This window comes from Monodelphis domestica, chromosome 2 (genome assembly GCF_027887165.1).
Source record: "Monodelphis domestica isolate mMonDom1 chromosome 2, mMonDom1.pri, whole genome shotgun sequence".
NCBI classification, from domain to species: domain Eukaryota; kingdom Metazoa; phylum Chordata; class Mammalia; order Didelphimorphia; family Didelphidae; genus Monodelphis; species Monodelphis domestica.
The window spans coordinates 283537033-283556362 of NC_077228.1; the positions used below are offsets into that span (position 1 = coordinate 283537033).

Here is a 19330-nt window from a genome sequence, read left to right on the forward strand (position 1 = left end):
GAGTTATATGGGGAAGACAAAGAGTTAGTTAAAGACTATTGATTGGTTAGGCTTGGTTGATGAAGCAGAGAATACAATGGTAATAGAAAGAATTGAAGATGAACTTGCAATATGTGCCTGGGAGTAAGAAATACAGGAACAGTTTGAGGAGACCCAGTGCCTGGTACATACAGTAGGTGTTGAATAAAATCTTGTTAACTTATTGATTGATAGACTTCCCAGTACAAAAAAGTGAGCTTCCTTTAGAAGATAAATCATGATATGTAGATGGAGCTGTTCAGGATAAAGCAATCACAATTTGAAGCTTTTGGCACTAAAACCAAACTCTACAAAAGAATGGAACCAACACCAATCCACCTCTTGAAGCTTCCTATCCCCAAAATCCCAGGTCCTCAAACCCTACAAAGAGCTTTTGGAAGCAATACTGGTCCAATGAAGAGTAATTACCTTCTTTCTTATGCCCACCCCCTTTGGACTTCATATAAAATTTTGTTAAGCAATTTTCTAATGAATTTATGATGTGGTTACCAATGTTGGTGTTTCCATCTCTCTACAAGGCTGTAAAAACATGCAATGTCTGACTGTTGGAGGTAGCCCTTCCAAAATCTAGTTTGTGGTTTCCCATGCAGTAAGGGTGTGCTACATGTTGAATGAATGGACAAATGAAAGAAGGTTTAGAATTTTTATTTATAGACTCCCAGAACTGACATTGACAATCCAGAATCTATTCAGAAAGACAAATGGAAGGAGGAAGGGAAGAAGAGTTGAGAGCAACCCCAAGAGCCAGGCAAATGGATAAAAGCTAGAAGGAGAGCTTAGGCCAGGTTGGCAAAGCCCACTCTGTTGTTGCCAAGGTCATAGATAGAGTAGTAGTTCCTGAGGAAGACATCACCAAGGATCCAGAGGGGCTGGCCATTCTGGGAAGGCAGGTAAGTGGGCATAATTCCGACTTCGCAGTAGTTGCTGTTGCTCTGGAGGTAAGAAGAAAGAAGAGGACATGAATTCATCAATTCATGATGACCCACTTGCTCCAAGAAGCTGGTCTTGACAGTATAGATGTGGAATTCATTGAGCAAGAGTTAATTGCCTTAGGCTTCAGGTTCTTTCTCTAGTTGGGAAAGTTCTAACCTACCTCTAGGAAACTTTCATTGACCACTTCATCTCACAGGCCCCTGTCTGTACCTTGTTCTAATACAGCCACTAAGGACTTAGGAAGGAAAGTGAAGGAAATAACTGAATATTACTTGGTGAATACTGCTTGGTATTCATGTCCTTTCTCTTTGTGTGAGATTTTTTTTTGCCTAGATTGGAAAATACTAAAGAGCCCACTTCTCTGCATCCCCTACCACACACACATACAAATATATGACTACACTGTGCCTAGCACCATGATAAGTTCATTATATGTCTGTTATTGACAGTCTAGCACATCACAAGAACCACACAAAACTTCTTAGAAGAGTCTTGCACATAATAAAGGCACTGTCTTTTGACCTAACTGTTTTCCCACCTACCTAAAGACTTTTGCTCTGGGCCCCTATAGTTCTTCAAGAGAATTTGCAAAATGGGGTAGAAGAGTCAAGTCAAGAAACTGCCTTAAAGAAGGAGCAACCCAGAATATGAATACGGGAAAGGAATGACCCCTAAAAAAATCTCTCTCTGGTTTTGGCCTCAAGTCTATGGCCTGGACAATAGAACAGGCTGCCCCATGAGAGAAGAAACTCATCATCCCTGAGAGAATTCAAGGTGATGATTGACAATTACTCCACAGAAATAACGCAAAAGGGATTCCTGTTTTGTGTGGAAGGTGGACTAGATTATCAGTGGTGCCGCTTCCATTACTGGGATTCTATCAGGTGAAATCCTGGAAGAGCAACATAAAGGGTTTTCTCTATTTCCCCAAATCTCTGTCCCCATAACCCCTCAAAATGTCATCCTAAGGAACCTGGAGTGCAGGGAACAGGGTATTTCTGAGGGAATCCTCAGGTCCCTGCTCTAACTTACAACTCAATTATTCACCATCTTCCCAAAATGGAGAGTAGTTTCTCCCTCCTATACATTCCCTGCTCAAGAGACACCCCTGACTAAGGCAAGAATATACAGAATGGGAAATGAAGGGAACTCACCGGAAGGACATAGGCAGAGGGAGGTAGAGGGAAGTCCACACCATTGATGTTGAAGGTGATGGTGGGCATGCTCTGAGTATTGCTGCAACTGACCAAATACTAGAGGAAAAAGATAGATATTGGGTGGGGAAGAGGCACTTGAGATCTCCATCTTACCAAGATTCTCTAGAGCTTCCAGAGAATGTCCAGAAGAAAGACCTCCTGGCCCAGTTTCTACCTCCCATGTTCCACTCTCTCCCTATCAGACCTGCCCCAGTGCATTGATCAAACCCTACCCCAACCAAAGGACTCCTGATTCTGAATATGATCCTGATCATCTGAAACAGGGATCAGAGTAGTAGGGTTCTCTGGGGGAGCCAATAATGATGATGATAGTCGTACTGACATAGCATTTTAAGGTTTACACAGTGATTTCTTCCTAGTCACCCAGTGAATTAGTGAATCAAAGAGTTATTATAGCATTCCCATTTTGCAGATGAGGAAACTGAGGTTTAGGGAGGTTATGTGTGTTGTCTCAGGTTCACACAATTGGTAAAGTGGGAATTGAACCTAGGACTTCTGACTTCTGGCCTGAAAAGTTCAATGTTTTTCCCTGTAGTCATTCACTCTAGCTTCCAGCCCCCTCCATTCCCTGCTCCTAGGAAGTTAGGGAAGACCAGGCTCCCTTACAGATCCATTTTCATCCTGCTGGGCTCCAATGTACTGCATCAGCTCAGAGAAGATCTGCTGGGGGGCAGTGAGGAGGGAAGTGCCAGTGTCCACAATAGCCTGGCAACCTCCAGAGCACCAGCCAGTAGCCTGGCCCCCAATGGAGAACCTGTAAGAAGACAGTCCCTGATGTAATGCAGGTCGTGGTCATGTGCCTTCCCTCCTCTGGCCTGGGTTCAAGAATCTCTCCCCCACATTCATCTCAGTTTGTCCTTGGCTGAGAAAACACCACTCCACTCATTTCAGAGGAAACCCAGGGAAAGGAATTCCCAGCCTGGGACATCTTGGTGGGCCTCAAGTCGAAAGATCTCTATCTACTGCACTTCCCAACACACACACACACACACACACACACACACACACACACACACAGCATGAAGCAGAATTTAGGACAGTCTTCTTCCTAGATTAGAGACAGGGGTCCAGCATCTCCATTCCTCTCATTCAACTTCCCTATTTAAGGACTCATAATAAACTTTGTCCCTACAGAAATGATCAAAGCCTCTATGGGGTTAAATATCTTTTATATAAGGACTTGGGATATCAGTGCATATGAGCCATGACTTAGCTCCCTAGATTTTGGGCTTCTATCCTCTAAGTCCCCCTTTTTCCAGAGTGTAGGAATAATCTTGGAAAATATATCCATTCTGCCCAGACATACCCATTAATGGCAATCTGCCAGTAAGCTTCTTCGGTCACAGGAGCCCAGTAGATATCTCCAGTGTACATGCTGGTGTCCACTCCTCCAAAAACAACTTCACCACCATTGTTGGAATTCTCATTGCTGAAGGGTAATGGGAAAATATCAGCTTTAAGGGCAGCTAGATACCACAGTGCATAAAGTGCTAGTCCTGGAGTGTGGAGGATTTGGGATGAAATCTGGCATCAGACACTACCTAACTGTGTGACCCTAGGCAAGTCACTTAGCCCTGATTGTCTAGCCTTTGTCACTCTTCTTATTTAGAATTGATATAAAAACAGATGGTTAGAGAAGAAAGAAAGACAGAAAGAAAGACAGGAAGAAAGAAAGACAGGAAGAAAGAAAGACAGGAAGAAAGACAGGAAGAAAGAAAGGAAGAAAGACAGGAAGAAAGGAAGGAAGGAAGGAAGGAAGGAAGGAAGGAAGGAAGGAAGGAAGGAAGGAAGGAAGGAAGGAAGGAAGGAAGGAAGGAAGGAAGGAAGGAAGGAAGGAAGGAAGAAACAAACAAAGAAATAAGAAAACAAACAAACAAACAAAGAAAAAGGAGAGAGTGAAAGAAACTTTTCTCTGTGTGGCACAGGCCCCTTTGGAGATCTGGTGAAGCCTATGACCTTTTCACAGAATCCTATTTTATATGCATGTAATTAAATGTGATAAGATTGCAAAAGAATTTGATTATCATGAAAATGAAGCTTATATATGTGTATATATGTATATACACATTTCTAATCATAAAGCCCAGATTAAGAGGTTCTGACAAAGGGAGTTTTACCCCCCTGGAACCAGGAAAAGGGATAAGGTCAGAATGTGGCTGAGGGGAGCAGAAGAGGTCAACCAAGTCACCTACCCACTAAGGTAGAAGGCAAAGACAGGGGAATTGAGCAGGTTCTCTTGCAGGAAGCCCTGCATGACAGTGGTGGCCCCACCAGAGCTGATGGCAGGATAGGCCAGACCCAGGATCCCATCAAACTGGGCATACACAAAGTTGGTGCCAGGTTCAGTCTCACTCAGGCCAAATTCCTGGTTGGTGATGGAGATGCCTTGGATCTGAGGGGGTCAGAAGAAGTCCATCAGGAAGGGCCACCTCACAAGAAGGTGATGGGCAAAAACAATCCTCCCCAAGGACTACAGATAAGCTCAGTCTCCCCACTTTAGTGAGGCAAGTGAGGAGAGGGTCAGGATGCCCCCAAACTCCATCCTGAAATAGCTATGGTGGTGGGAGGGGGTTAGGGAGGGAAGAGAACCTGGGGGGACTTGAGGCCTTCTCTGCAAGAGACCAGCATGGCTCTGAACCCCCTCCTCACATGCCTCATGCTCCCTGAGGCTCCTGAAGTCAGACTAAGCTCACTGCAGAAGGAGGAACAAGCAGGGAGGCAGAGCCTCCCCTCATTCATGGCTGCTCTCTCAGCAAACTAGAAGGGCCCCTTAGCTCTCAGCTTGTGGCTTCTAGCAGCTGGACTCCCACCTGTCCCTGCTCCCAGGTTCCAAGCTCCATGCCTGGAGCAGCCATAAGGGGACCCCCCCACCACCACTGGGTATCCACTCATATGCTCCCCTTTATCCCTTCACCCCCATAACCACTCACTGTCACAGTGTCATAACCAAAGACTCCAGTGAGGCTGCCTGTTCCATACTGCAGGGAGAAGGTCTGTCCATTGCTGGAGTAGGTGGAAGACTTGCTGGGGTTGAACTGGGGGTGATTGGCTGCTCAGACAAAAAGAGGGGGTCAGTGGAGGCCAATGAATCCTTTTCCCATTTTCCCACTCCTCTGCATTATAGTGCAATGGAAAGAGTGTCCTTGGTATGCAAAGATGTGGGTACAAGTCTCATCTCTGCTATTCATTAGCCATAAGACTCTAGGAAAGCTCCTAAGCCTCAGTTTCCTCATCTATAAAATGAGGATAATAATCCCTGTGCTCCCTTTCTTGAGTAGTGGCTAAAAGAGAAACCTCTTAGCAGTTAAAGTATGAAATGATGGAGAGCCAAGCAAAGACATGGAAAGTCCAAGGTTCAGAAGTGCCCTCAGACACTTCTACCTCTGTATGACCCTGGACAAGTCACTTAACTCCCAGTGGCTAGCCCTCACCACTCTTCTGCCCTGGAATCAAGACTCAGTATTGATTCTAAGACACAAGGGAGAGGTTTAAAAAAGTGAGAGTCACTTGCTGGTGGTGGCACAATCTGAATGAACCAGAAGCCCAAATTCTTCCCCAGAAGCCTTGGGAACTGGGCTGATCTAAGGACTGATCCAGAATCCCCTCTCCTTGTGGGGATGGGCAGCAGCTTCCTCCTCTTTGCCCCCTCTGTCCATTCTCAGCCACCATTATGCCTGCCCACACTTTCTCTTCCCCCTGAACTGGCTTTTCTGCAGCTTCCTGCTTCTCCCACAGTCACCCAAGTCCATGGCCACTGACCAGAGCCAGAGTGGCCTCTGCCTGTTCTGTCTACCTGACAAATAGGAACTCGTGTAGAGTCTGGCTGTCTGTGGGAGCACCAAGAGAAGCATTTAGCCAGTTCAGCCTTTCCTGTCCACAAGGGGAGAAGGAAGAGGCAGGACCAGGTCTTATCCTTCTCCTGCATCCTGCTGTGCGCCCACCAAGGTCCACAGTGCAGGCATCTAAAAAACATAGAGTGCAGACTGCAATAGAGTGAGAGCAAAGTGACTCTCAGCTCTGCTTTGGCGAGGCTGTGTGACCCTGAGGAAGCTGCTAGTCCTTTCTGACTCTCCCGGGGACCCCGCAGTCCCTCCTTGTCTCCCATCTCCTGCCCTTGGGTGTTGTCCTCCTCCCTCCCCCCTCTCCCACCAGCTGGGTACTCACTGCAGGCCTGGCTCTGGCAGTAGATGGAGGCCACCCACAGGTTGGAGGAGCCAGTGTCAAAGAGCACCAGGAAGTTCTGGGGTGGGGTCCCGATGCTGATCTCCCCATAGTAGGACATCTAGGGAGGAAGGTTGGGTCAGCATCCGCACAGACCTGCCCTGTGGCTGCCATCCTAATTGCTCCATGAGTGCTGGTGAGCCTGAGCTCTCAAACCATGCCCTCCCCAGGTCAGGGCTAGCAGCCTCTGGCAGGGCTGGCTGGGGCACCATTGCACTCTCTCCTTTGAGTGGCCTTCTCCATGAGCTCCAGCCACGGAAGGGTCTTCAGAGACCCGAGTCCAAGCAGCATCTGAAAAGGCCCTCCACAAAGTATCGACCACTGATCTTTGCTCTGCCAATGAGGCAGAAACGGGAGGCCCCTTTAGCTAGCTGGAATAGCAAGTTCTTGTTTTCCCCCAAGGCTAAGACTTCATATCCATCTCCATTCAGCTTCATCATGCTGGATTCAGCGCAGAGCTCTAGCCTGCCAAGCCCTCTTGGACCCCCCATACAGCCGTCTGACCTACTTCTTCATCGCTCCCACCTATCTTTGTGCCACCTGCTGATGCAGGGACATTGCAGGGCCCATCCCGGGGCTCAGCACAGTAACCCCACTCCAATGGAAGGGGTCTCCAGGCAAGGACTTTGTCCTTCCCCATCCAAATGGGAGTTTCCTGGGCCTGGGCAGCATTTCTCCTTCTTTCTCTAATCCAGGCCCTGCCCCCACGAGATGCCCATCCGAGCTGACTGTCACAAACTGAGCTGCGGATCCCAAGGGCCCAGGAGGGCAGGGGCTCAGCCTGGAGCCTGAGGGCAGGGAGAAGGTGCTCACTCACATCCATGTAGTTGGCCAGGGGCTCATAGCCAGCAGCAAACTGGTTGAAGTACTTGGTGGCAGGGTCCATTTTGTGGCTCTTCTGGAAGTCTTGCCACACGCCTTTCTCCTTCATCACCTGCTTCATGGACTTGAACCTCTTCAGAGGGACCCTGGCAGGGGGTAGCAGGAGCTGCTGTCAGTGGAATTGTCCCAGGACTCAACTGCTCCCTGACTCGACCAACCCCACCCACAATCCAACCACAAAGCCCCCACCAACCAAAGTCAACCAGGGTTATGCTGACTTCAAAATCAGGGCTCTTTCCCGGGAGGATGGAGGGATGGGAGGGAGAGAGACAATCTGAATCCTATAATTTTGGAAAACTTAGGTGGAAATTTGCTATTACATGTCATTGAAAATTAAGATATCTTTACCAAATTCAGGCCTCTTCCCCATACATTGTGCTTCCTTCTCCCTTCTCCTTTGTCCTCTTCCCTGACATCAGTTTTCCCCAAACACCAGCACCCTCAGCCCCAGGACTTACTTGATGATATGTGCCTCTGCAAGTTGGAGGCAGACAAGGGCAATAATTAGCCACTTCATCATGGCTGATTTCTTCTTCAAGCCACTAACTCCTAACAGTCACAAGCTCCTGAGATCCACTCCCAGCTAAAGAAAAGGGACTGGGGACTCTCATATATATACATCCAGAATGGGGTGTCCCTCCCTCCTCCTCACTTCTCACTGCCCCACTCAGTAAACAGAATAATCATTTGGCAGAAGTGGCAGGTCAGGAGCCTGTGGGGTCTTAGCTTCTTATCCAGAACTTGGCTGCTTAATCTGCTTTTAAGTGCCCAGAGCCTCTTGGTCCCAAACAAATAGACCAAATGGTAACATGATAACCAAGAACAAATGAGATGTAGAACACCCCTCCCTCCTCCTCATGTCCAAGCTCCCAGCTGGGGAGGGGAGAAGAGATGGAGGGAAGGGATCATGTTGTTGCTTTCTAGTTTATAGGGAAGAACTGTATAGAGAAAAGGGTTGGAAGGACTTTGCTAGAGAAAGGAAGATTGAGGGAGTCCTTTGGAAGAGAGAAAGAGTCTCTGAGGTCATTGGCTCACTCTCTCTGTAAGGAAAAATCATTCTGGGATGGGAGAGAGACCTACTTGCATATAGGTTGAGGGATTGGTGGTATTGCCCTCAGGATTCAAGTTAGGAGTGGTGGGTCTCTGCTTCTCCCCTATACTAGATACCAAGGTCAATTGGGGTATCAGTCCAGTGGCCCAGTGGATTAAGAGCCAGGATTGAAGACAAAAGGTCCTTGGATCAATTCTGGCCTCAGACACTTCCTAGCTGTGTGACCCTAGCAAGTCACTTTAAACCTTATTGCCTAGACCTTATTGCTCTTTTGTCTTGGAACCAATATACAGTATTGATTCTAACAGGGAAGATATGGGTTAACAAAAAAATAAATGTCAATTGCCTAGAGGCCAGGAGACATCCTGGGGAAGACTGATTTTACTGTAGAATCATTAAATTGGGCAGAGAGTATTACTGAAAACTCCATTAGAGGTAGTAGACTATGAGGGAAAGAATCTTAGAATCCATTTAGTCAAATAAACTTTTAATTGGAAAGATTAATTTCATTTCTTTTTATAAAAGGATGCATTTTTTCCATCTTCTTCCTTTGAAAGAGGAGGAAATGAAGGACCAGAGGCGTTAAATTTCTTCTACCTTCCACCCTCTTCTCTTTCCCCTCTGTACATTCATTCTTCATGAATTCTTCTACAGTTGTATCCACTGTCATTTAATTAAACTCAACAGATAATTCTTATGTGCACTCAGAGTTCATCAGTTCTCTATGTGGAGGTGGATAGCATTTTCCATCATGGGTCCTTTTGTATTGTCTTGGATTATTTTATTGATCAGGGCCGCTAAGTCATTCAGAGTGGATCATCTTAAAATATCACTGTTACTGTGTACAGTGTTCTCCTAGTTCTTCTTAATTCTCTTTGTATCAGTTCATGTGAGTCTTCCCAGATTTTTCTGAGACCACCCTGCCCTTCATTTCTTATAGCACAATAGCATTCTATCAAAATCATATACTACAATTTGTTCAGCCATTCTCCAGTCAATTGGGAGTTAAGGGAGTGGACAGGTGGAGAGGAGGCACTAGGCAAATCTTGATGAGTAGAGGCCAGATTTGCTTCACATACTCTCTACCAGAGATTAGGCTGGAAACATATTGTCAGAACTCTATTAATATTGGACTGGACCTGCCATGGAGTGGTGCTAGGAATCTTCTGTGGCACAGGTTGATGCTTCTCGGAATAAAGAAAGGCCACTATGACCAGATTCTTTACTAAGAAATGGACCAGCGATACTGGATCAGTCATGTAGGTTCAGGGGTCGATGATCCAAAACAGAAACTGAGGTGCACTAGAGCCAGTCCAAACCACTCAGGGAGAACAATTATTAAATTTTTAATGTGAGCATTTATACTTCAAAAATCCACTTCAGGCCAGAAATGTTATTTTGTTTGATTATCTAGCTTTTAGAAAGTGATGAAGAAATGTGGATAATACAGGTTAAGCTTAAAAGTGTGTTCTGTATTCTTGGAGCTCTACTTGTTAAACATTTACACACACACCTCTGGGTAAGTAGCACTAAGCAGGGGGACCATAGACTGGAAAATTGTGTTCTGAATCACAAGCAAGAATCAGTGTTCCAAAATTAAAATGTTTAGAGAAAGGTGAAAATCAGTGATCTAACATGACTGAACCCATGAGAAACCACAGAGGGCACTGGAAGATTATATTCCAAAAAAAAAAAAGAAGGTCGAAATGAAATTCCAAATGGCATACCCTGCAAACCCAATTATTCTCCCCAATGAAAAAAGATAAATATTTAATAAAAGTCAAGCATTTGAAATATTTTTAGGGAGCAGGCATTCTAATTACACATGTGTTATATATTTAATTTATATTATATTTTACATAAATATATCCCATGAATATATCATATATAATCGTATAAAATTATGTAATGTTTTATTTGTAAAGATCACAAACAAGACAAATAAAAAAGCATAACTAAGTTTATTATCTCATCTCCAGAGATTATTAAAAAAAATTTTTAACTAGTAAGAGGAGGATATATATGGTTACACAAGGGATCACTAAGAGGAAGACAATGAAATTGATTATATGATTATAAACCTATTATGTGTAAGATTAAAATTAATATCCAATACTCTAAGTATTATATTTTATAAGATTCATTAATAAAAGGCCTTGAAGTAGAGGAAAGTGATAGCCTTAGTAAAGAGAAGCTTCCAGGATTGCGCTTGCAAGAGAAGAGAGAGTGGAGTTATAGAAACTTATCTTCAAAATGTAAGGACACAATGTGAGGATGAAAGGAAAGGGATTCTGGGGGATGAAGTCTAGGGGTACAAGATTCTAATTATACATATGTTATATATTTGATTTATATTATATATTACATAAATATATCCCATGAATATATTACATAATTATTATATAAAATTATATAATTTGAATATATAACATTATGTAAAATATATATTCAACTGCTATAATAAGATATGCTATTAATATATTATACATAATTTCCCAAAAGAAATTAATTTTTTTCCTACTGAAAAGTTATAGTACACAACTCTGGCCTATTTTCAATTCCTATTATGAAACTTTCTATCTCCATAGTCCTACATGCCTTTATCTCAGCCATATTTCATGCCTAAAATGATTTTTTCCCTTCATTTCCCTCTCTTAGAGTCCCTACCTGAGGCCTTTTCTGACTTTCACCAAGTGTTTGTACCTCCCTGTCCCCTTGACCCATGTTGGCAAACCTATTTCAGGCATGCCAGAAAGGGCTGCTCCCCTTCCCCTCTCCACTAAACCTGAAAACATTCCTCACATGACTCACCCTTCTACCCAGCAGTCCAATGGGAGTGTTTCCTCCCTCCCCTGTCTGTGCTGAGGGTTGCCATTTGGGCACTCTGTCTCTAAAAGGTTTTCCATCACTGCCATAGACTAATGAAATCCCTTTGTATTTCTTTTGACAATATTTTGCTTTTACTCTTAATTTGAGCACATATGGTTTTCTTCCTGAAGAATGCAAAAACCTTGAGGTTAGGGACTGTTTTCATTTTTGCCTCTATTTCCCCCCCCCCAGTACTTGGTTCAGTATGCAGGAATGTTGATGATGAAGGCTTGTTGAATAAATGAATTGCATTTTTCATATTTCCCAAGAAACATGAAAACTAACACTTGTTCCCATTTCACTATAGTGCCTCCTTTGCCCATCTCTACTTTTATTCCTGTTCCTCTTGCACCCTTCCTCTGCCCCTGGTTCTTGGATACTCCTCCCCCCCAACACACCTGATACCTGTTCCATATCAACCAGAGTGATCTAGTGATGGCTCGAAGTTTGATTACAAAGTACCATTAGAGTTCTATTTTCTGGGGTGATGGGGTGAATGGAAAAACTACCTCCATGCCAACACCCTCACCCCTCACCCCCTGGATTCAGGTAATCAGAAAGAGATTTGCCAGGACATTGGGATCCAAGCCAGAGTTAAGACTGCAAAATTTGGACATAAACGAGACATTGGGGATTTTCCATGTGGGCCATAGCAATTTACTGCCAAGCCAATGATGTGGTGGCTCTCTTTTGGTATGTGTCTTGGCCTGGGAACCAGAAGACCCAGGTTCTAATCCACTTTTCTAGCCACCAATACCAAAAACCAAGTAGAATATACTTTAGAATGATCTCATTTGAGCCTCTCAAAAAATCTTGCAAGGTAGATACAATTACTGTAACCATTTTACCGATGAGGAAATTGATGTGAACCAAGTTCAAGGGATTTGCTCAAAGTCACAAAGTGAGGAAGTATCTGAGGCCAGATTTGAATGCAGGTTTTCATGACTCCAGGCTCAGTACCCTATTCACTATTATGTGTAGCTGTCAAAGAAATCAAAGCAAGAAGGAAAGGAATGGAATATATTTATAACAACTCATTTTGTAGGCAAAGAACTGAAGAAAAGTAGATGCCCATCAATTGGGAATGGCAAAACCAGTTATGGTATCTATGTAGTAAAATGGCATTGGGTGGCTTAGACAAACCTGTGAAGACTTATGGGAATAGATACAAAATGAAGTCAACAGAACAATTTACTCAAAGACAGCAACATTATAAAGAATGCAACTTGGAAAAAACTTAAGAACTCTGATCAGTACAGTGGTTAAGCAGAGCAGTGTTGTTACTATCCTATAAAATTTATTTTTATTGTTTTTATTATTTTTTAATGTTTTCTTAGCAAAAATAATGTAGTGGTTTGCCATTTCCTTCTCATTTGACAGAGGAGGAAAGAGAATCAGAACCACCCCCGGTGAATATGGATTATCAACTTCTCCAACCATGATTTCTACTTTCAAGGACAAAGGGAATCACTCCTCTCCCCCTGTGCCCTCTCAAAAATACACCTCTCTCAATGCCTCATCTCCTCATCCTTCAATTGGACAAACTAGAACCCCCCAAAGCATTTATCTTCAAAAATGGGCCCTATCCCTTTTGAACTGTGGCCACAAGTCTGCTTATCTCCAGCACCAGTAACTTCCCTTAAGCTACCTCAAAGCTCAGGCAATCAGGGAAGGAACCTGATGCTCTTGGCACTATTTTCTGTCCCATTCATCTGGGATCAGAGAATCCATCCCTTCAGAGTGTGCTGTGGAGTGCCACATCCAGGTCTCTCCAGACGATCTCTGGAGTACTTTTGAGAATTACCTCATCTCACTGGGTCTTATGTCCTCTGTCAAATACAAGGATTGGACTAGAGGCCCTCTGACTCCCCCTTTAGCTCTGACATGTTATACTCTCATGAAGTTCTAGTCTCTGATTTTGCCATCCTTTTTCATGACCTGAAATATTGGGGAGGAAGGGCAAATTTAAGAGGGACATTTACTCCGTTAACTTTAATCCTCCTCACCAACAGTCTCAGGCCAGTCATCTTGAAGACAACATGAGGAACATTATTCCAGGCATGCACAACACCTCCTAGTCTTGTTTACTTTCCTTGGACTTTTCCCACTGCTCAAAAACTCTCAGACTGAGGAGAAAGGAAAGATGGCAGCTGAGCGATTCCCACTCAAGAATGGTCCAGAAGCATTGGATTGCTTATACAAAGAGTCAATTGCCTGTAATAATGGAATAGTTGCAATACCTTTTGCCACTATAATCAAAGCAAAGTTCAGAGTAGGGGTGTGAAGGAGATTTTTCCCTCTGAGGCTCAGGACAAAGGGTTTGGTCAACAGAAAAACGAAAAGGGTTTAAATTCCATCAAGTGTTTTTATAAGGCCTAGGTATTTTCATTCCCTTTTCCCTAAGATTAGAACCATCTTCCAGACTATCAGCTGAATTGCTGCTGGACAGTTCCCACCAGTAGTGGTCTCTCATATCATTCTGGACTAAGCCTGGCAAAAAGGATGGCCAAAGGCACAGATTTTAAAATGGGATGGCTGTAAAGAAATGATGCTTCCCAGGTTCTTTGAGGGAAACTATGTGAGGTTGTTTGACATTGATTGTGTGTGTAATAGTAAAGGTCAAATGAGCTGGATTTAAGTCTTCCACTGTGGAATCTCAGGAAAGTCACTTAACATCTCTGAACTGCAGTTCTTTCCATTGTAAAATGGGAATAGAACACTTTCTCATGTGGACACTTCACATTTCTGAGTCTCAAAATGGGGATAAAATTACATTAATTTCTGATCTCACATGTTTGTTGTGAATCCAAAAGAAAACATGCAAAGAAAGTGTTGTGTAACGATAGAATGACATATAAAGCTTTTTTCCTCCAGCTCTTACCTTCTGTCTTAAAGCTGATATTAAGTATTTATCCTAAGCTAGAAGAAGAGTAAAAACTAGGCAGTTAAGACAAAGTGACTGATTCAGGGTCATAGCACAGCAAGGAAGTGTCTGAAGCCAAGACCTACAATCCTGATGTTCTAACCATTGAACCACCAAGCTGACACTTTGAAAGAAAAGCATCATGGTGGGAAAAGTGCTTAAGGTCAAGATATTGATTCCTCCCTCTAAGAATACTAGCTACATGCAAGCAATCCTAGAATTTGTCCCTGGCTCTGCCATTGCATGCTAAGGACCACTGGGTCTTTGTACTACAGCTGAAATCTCTATGTATTATTTCCCCTAACTAAAATGAGAGTTCTTTGGGAGCAAGGACTGCCACCATTTTTAATTTACATCATCAGCACAGTGTTTGGTGCTCAGTGAGCATTCAATAAATATTTTTCCATTCAATCCCATCCCATGATGAGGGATTATTTTTGCCTTTCTTGGGGTTCCCAGAACTGAGTATACAGTATCTAAAATATATTAGGAGTTTAAGAAATGCTTCTTGATTTGATTTGACTTTTCTTTTTAAAAATACATTTTACTGATGCCATTTATCTTCATATCATGGTCTTTTCTTGTGGAAATAAATTTTCCTCTCCTTCCAGATGCAACACACTCTTGTGACAAAGAAAAATAATGAAGCAAAAGTACCTGATCCATGGACAACTTTTGACAGTGTAGGTCACATTCTGCTTCTCTGACAAGAGAAGGAAGTTATATGTACCTATTTAGACATTAAATTTCCTGGAATGCAGTAGATATTTAATAAAGACTTGTTAACTTGACTCTACTTGATTTCTCTGGGATTTTCTTTTTTTTTCTCTCTCTAATTGTGGCTTCATTTTAGTGATGTTTTCATTTGTGTAGTTGCAGACATTTTGTAGATTGTTCTTTTGCTTCTGCTTATTTTGCTGTATGAAGTAACACAAATCTTGGAATTTTTTTCTCTCTTTCAATATTTGTTACTGAGCAATAATATTCCACCACAGTCATACACCTTAACTTTTTTTAGACCTTCTCTAACTTGATAAGCATTCAACTTTGTTTCCACTTCCTTCCTATTGTGATTCCTATTGTAATGAATATTTTTGTACTTATGTGAGACCTTTATTTCTATCTTTGACTTCACTGGGGCAAATGCCCAGTGGTGGGATAGTTAGGTTAAAAAGTATGGAAGTTTTGTGATTTTTCTTGCATAATTCCATATAAAAATCTAGAATGGCTATACTAATTCACAATGAATTCTGTGTCTTCCCACAGTCCCTCCAATGTTGGTTATTCCTATTTTCACCATCTTTGCCATTATTTAGAGTTTGAGGTAAAATCTCAAGCTTGTTTTAATTGGCATTTCTAACAACTATTGTGATTGATTTGGAGTACCTGGTGTGAACTTTAAAATTACTCCACCTTACTTAGACCATACTTTAGGAGATTTGATTTAGCTACCTCCTGATTGTAACAATGGAGATACTTGGTCTAACAGAATCAGGAATGTCTTGTGAACTCTACATTGCTCCACCTTACTTAGTCTAACAAGGTCACGAATGTCTGCACCCATACTTAAGAATTAAGTATCTAGGAGGATGGCCTTTGATAGACATGTGCAGAAACAGCTGACAGACCCCTGGGCTGTCCTAAGTCAAGCTAAGCTACCATTAGTACAGATAAGATGCAGTAAAGTGATGTAAAACTGTCTATATAGGGAACATCATTTCCTCTCTTCACTCTCTTTCCCTGGAGAGGTGGATCTGGCTGGTGACTTCCTGTGAGTAGGCCTGGGAGCTAGTTCGATCCTGGAACTGAAGCCTGGAGGAGCTCCCTTAGACAGCTTCTCCTTGAGATGGTCACATGGTGCATGATAAGACTGACTTCCTTTTCCCTTGGCACTCAGGGGAGGCCCCTTTGGCCAAGGCCTTTAACTCCTGCCTGGCTCAGCCTGAGCCTGAGCAGTCTAAATTAACTCTTTCCTCTCTCTCTCTCTCTCTCTTTCTCTCTCTTTCTTAATTTCTTTCCTCTATATTAATTAAAATCACCATAATTTCCAGCTGACTTGGATATTTTATTATTTGGGATATCCCATGGTAACCAATAATTAAATATAGTTTAAGTCACAACTATAAAATTATCCTTACACTGGTAAACAAAAATTCATTGCTGAATTTGGTCTACAAAACAAACATTTTATCTTCTGAAGGTAGATAAATTAAATTAAGGATTGTCATATAAAAGAGGGGTTAGCTATGTTTTGCTTGCCCTGGGAGGATTTCCTGGTATTCCTAGCAGAATCAGAAGCCTATAAGTTGTGAGGTAGTAACATATAGTTTTAAGGCAGAGCTCCTAAGTTGAGATCTATCCAAAAGGAAAAAAATGGAATGTGTTTGCTAGGGCATCAGAAGGTACTAGGAGTTCTCAAGGAGACACTTAATAGCCACTTTAGGAGATTATATAGAAGATAACACATTTGGGCAGGGGTTAGACCAGATAGCTTCTGAGGTCTCTTCCAATTATGTCTATGATTCTATGAACGAATTAAGGATATATCTATGTAAATCTGGTAGAGACTGTGCCAAAGAAAGTAAAGAAAGGGGAAGTGGTTCGAAAGAACTATATAGGCATTATCTTAGTTACAGAACAAACCATTAAAAGAGCAAGTTTAAGTCCTAATAGAATGGAATTTAGTGTCTCTTTTTTTTCTTGGAACTAGGTGACTGTATCTTTAATATAACAGTTACAGGTATATAGAGTGGTTATTGCAAATAGTTTTGGCCACCCTGGAAGATGAGAGGGTCTGAGATAAAGTATTTCTTCATTGCTGGAGATCTGAGTCCAATCACTCAGAGCATTTCCATCCCACTCCAGTTCGACCTCCCCCAAATTCTACTAGAAATTTCCTCTTTCTACCTACTTAGACCCCACTTTGTTCCTGGTCCAGGCTGAACTTCCCCCAAGTTCCTTTAGCCTGATTTCAAAGTTCTTATTTCAATTCAGGAAGAGCACTGACTCGGGCCAAGTACATCCCATCTCTGGGCATCAGGTTTCTCCTGATTATCCAGCCAACCCCAGGATTCTCTTAACTAAATTCTTCCTCTTTTATGCTTTCTTCTTTTCTTTTCTTGATGGATTTCATACTCCTTAATTCATCTGAGCCTGCAGTGGGACCCCTAAGTCCTTGGTTTGGCCCATTCAATCCTATGGTGAAACATCTAGTTCTAGGGTAAAGTATTTCATGCGGCTCTAAGACTTGAAAGCCACCAGCATTTCCTAGAGGAGTTTGAATTAGCAGCTTCCAGAGGTTTCAGCCCATAGACTGTGATACCACTGTGGAAGAACTAGAAGTTTCAGAAAACCAGATCTAGAACTGAGGGTAGCAGCAAGGAAAAATTAAAGTCTAAGAGAGAGCACACTTTACCCTGGAGACAGAGTCCATCTTTAAAATAAAAGCAAAAATTTTCAAAAAGGTGGGAAAATGAGCAAACAGCAAAAGAAACATATAACCATAGACAATTTTCATGGAGACAAAGAAAAGCAAGTGACAAATTCAGTAGGGGACAGTAATATCAAAGCAGCCACATGCAAAACTTCATAGAACTGTGGGAATTGGTATCAGGTGCCTGAAGAGGTCAAAAAATAATTTGAAAGTCAAATAAGAGAGGCATGAAAAAAAATGGAGAAAAAATGAAAGTAATGTAAAAAAGAAAACAATAGATAAAAAAGGTCAAAAGGTTATTGGTCAAATGGAAAAAGAGGCATAAAAATCCAATGAAGAAAAGAGTTCCATGGAAAATAAAATTGATCAAATGGAAAAGGAGGTTCAAAAGGTCATGGAAGAAAACCACTCTTTAAAGATTAGAATTAGGCAAATAGAAGTTAATGACTTCATGAAAATATACCTCCTGCAATAAGTCCTCAAATGACAAGTCTCAAGAATATTATTCCCAAGTTCAAGAGCTCTCAGACAAAGAGGAAAATATTGTAAGCAACCAGAAAGAAACAATTCCTATATCATGGTGCCACAGTCAGGATTACACAGGATTTGACAGCTTCTCCATTAAATGATTGAAATACTTGAGTGGGCAGCTGGGTGGCTTAGTGGATTGAGAGACAGGCCCCGAGATGGGAGGTCATGGGTTCAAATATGGCCTCAGACACTTCTCAGCTGTGTGACCCTGGGAAAGTCACTTAACCCCCATTGCCTAGCCCTTATCACTCTTCTGTCTTGGAATCAATACTCAGTATTGATTCTAAGATGGAAGGTAAAAGTTTTTCTTTAAAAGATTGGAATACCTGGAATATAATATTCTGGAAATCAATGGAACTGGATTTACAACCAAGAACCAACTTCTCATCAAAACTATCTTCTTTCAGGAGAAAAAAATGGTCATTTAATAAAATAGAAGATTTCCAAATATTCTAGATGAAAAGACCAGATCTAAACAGAAAATCTGATATCTAAATACAAGATTGAAGAGAAGTATAAGAAGAAAAAAGAAAATTTAAGTGATTTAATAAGGTCAAATTTTCTATATTCCTACATGAAAATATGATATTAACTCAACATTGTTATTATTATCATGCTAGTTAGAAGAAGTATACACAGGCAGAGAGTGTGAGAGTAAGCTGTTTAGGATGAAAAACAAAAAAAAAATCAAGAGGTTAAAAAGAGAATAGCACTGAGAGAAAAGAGAAGAGAGGGGTAAAATGGACTGTATTATGTCATCTAAAGAGGCACAAAAAAACCCCCAACTATTGCAGCAGAGGGTAGGATGAAGGTAGTGATGGGCAATGGCTAAACCTTACTCTGATCAGAATTGACTCAAAAATGGAATAACAACCAGGATCATTAGAGTATAGAATACTATCTTACCCTATAGAGAAGTAGAAGGGAAATAAGAAGGTGGTTGTGGGTGTGAGTTTTATATTTACTTCACCCTGCTTAGTCTTTAGAATTTTAGCAACCAGGAATGTATCCACCCCCACTTAAGGATTTCATGTGGGGAAGGAAGGTCTATGACCCGCATGTCCTAGCAAGTGACAAATCAGAAACAACTGACTGATCCTCTGGGCTGTCCAAAGCCAAGTTTAAGCCACCATTAGTACATGTAAGACACAGGAAGTGATATAAAGAACTGCCTTTATATTTCGAGTTACTTCCTGTGAGAAGACTTGGCAGTGGAACTTGATTTGGAGGAG

General features: G+C 42.1%; 1 protein-coding gene across 1 annotated transcript; it reads right to left on the bottom strand.

Annotated features, from left to right (window-relative positions):
• Window positions 1-674: 674 nt before the first annotated feature.
• Window positions 675-8084, bottom strand: LOC100027345 (gastricsin-like). Its single transcript, XM_001370398.4, has 9 exons — window positions 7751-8084; window positions 7228-7378; window positions 6354-6471; window positions 5120-5238; window positions 4382-4581; window positions 3496-3618; window positions 2796-2943; window positions 2127-2225; window positions 675-971 (listed from the first exon to the last, which is right to left on the bottom strand). The coding sequence occupies exons 1-9, from the start codon at window positions 7810-7812 to the stop codon at window positions 816-818; spliced, it is 1176 nt and encodes a 391-aa protein (XP_001370435.2). The 5' UTR covers window positions 7813-8084; the 3' UTR covers window positions 675-815.
• Between the last annotated feature and the right edge of the window lie 11246 nt (window positions 8085-19330).

Excerpts from the sequence above, each read along its gene's own strand:
- LOC100027345 (XM_001370398.4), bottom strand. The coding sequence starts at position 7,812 with ATGATGAAGTGGCTAATTATTGCCCTTGTCTGCCTCCAACTTGCAGAG. Across the intron at positions 7,379-7,750 it reads GCAGAGGCACATATCATCAA|GGTCCCTCTGAAGAGGTTCA; the intron begins GTAAGTCCTGGG and ends ACCCCCTGCCAG. Across the intron at positions 6,472-7,227 it reads CCCTGGCCAACTACATGGAT|ATGTCCTACTATGGGGAGAT; the intron begins GTGAGTGAGCAC and ends CTTCCTCCCTAG.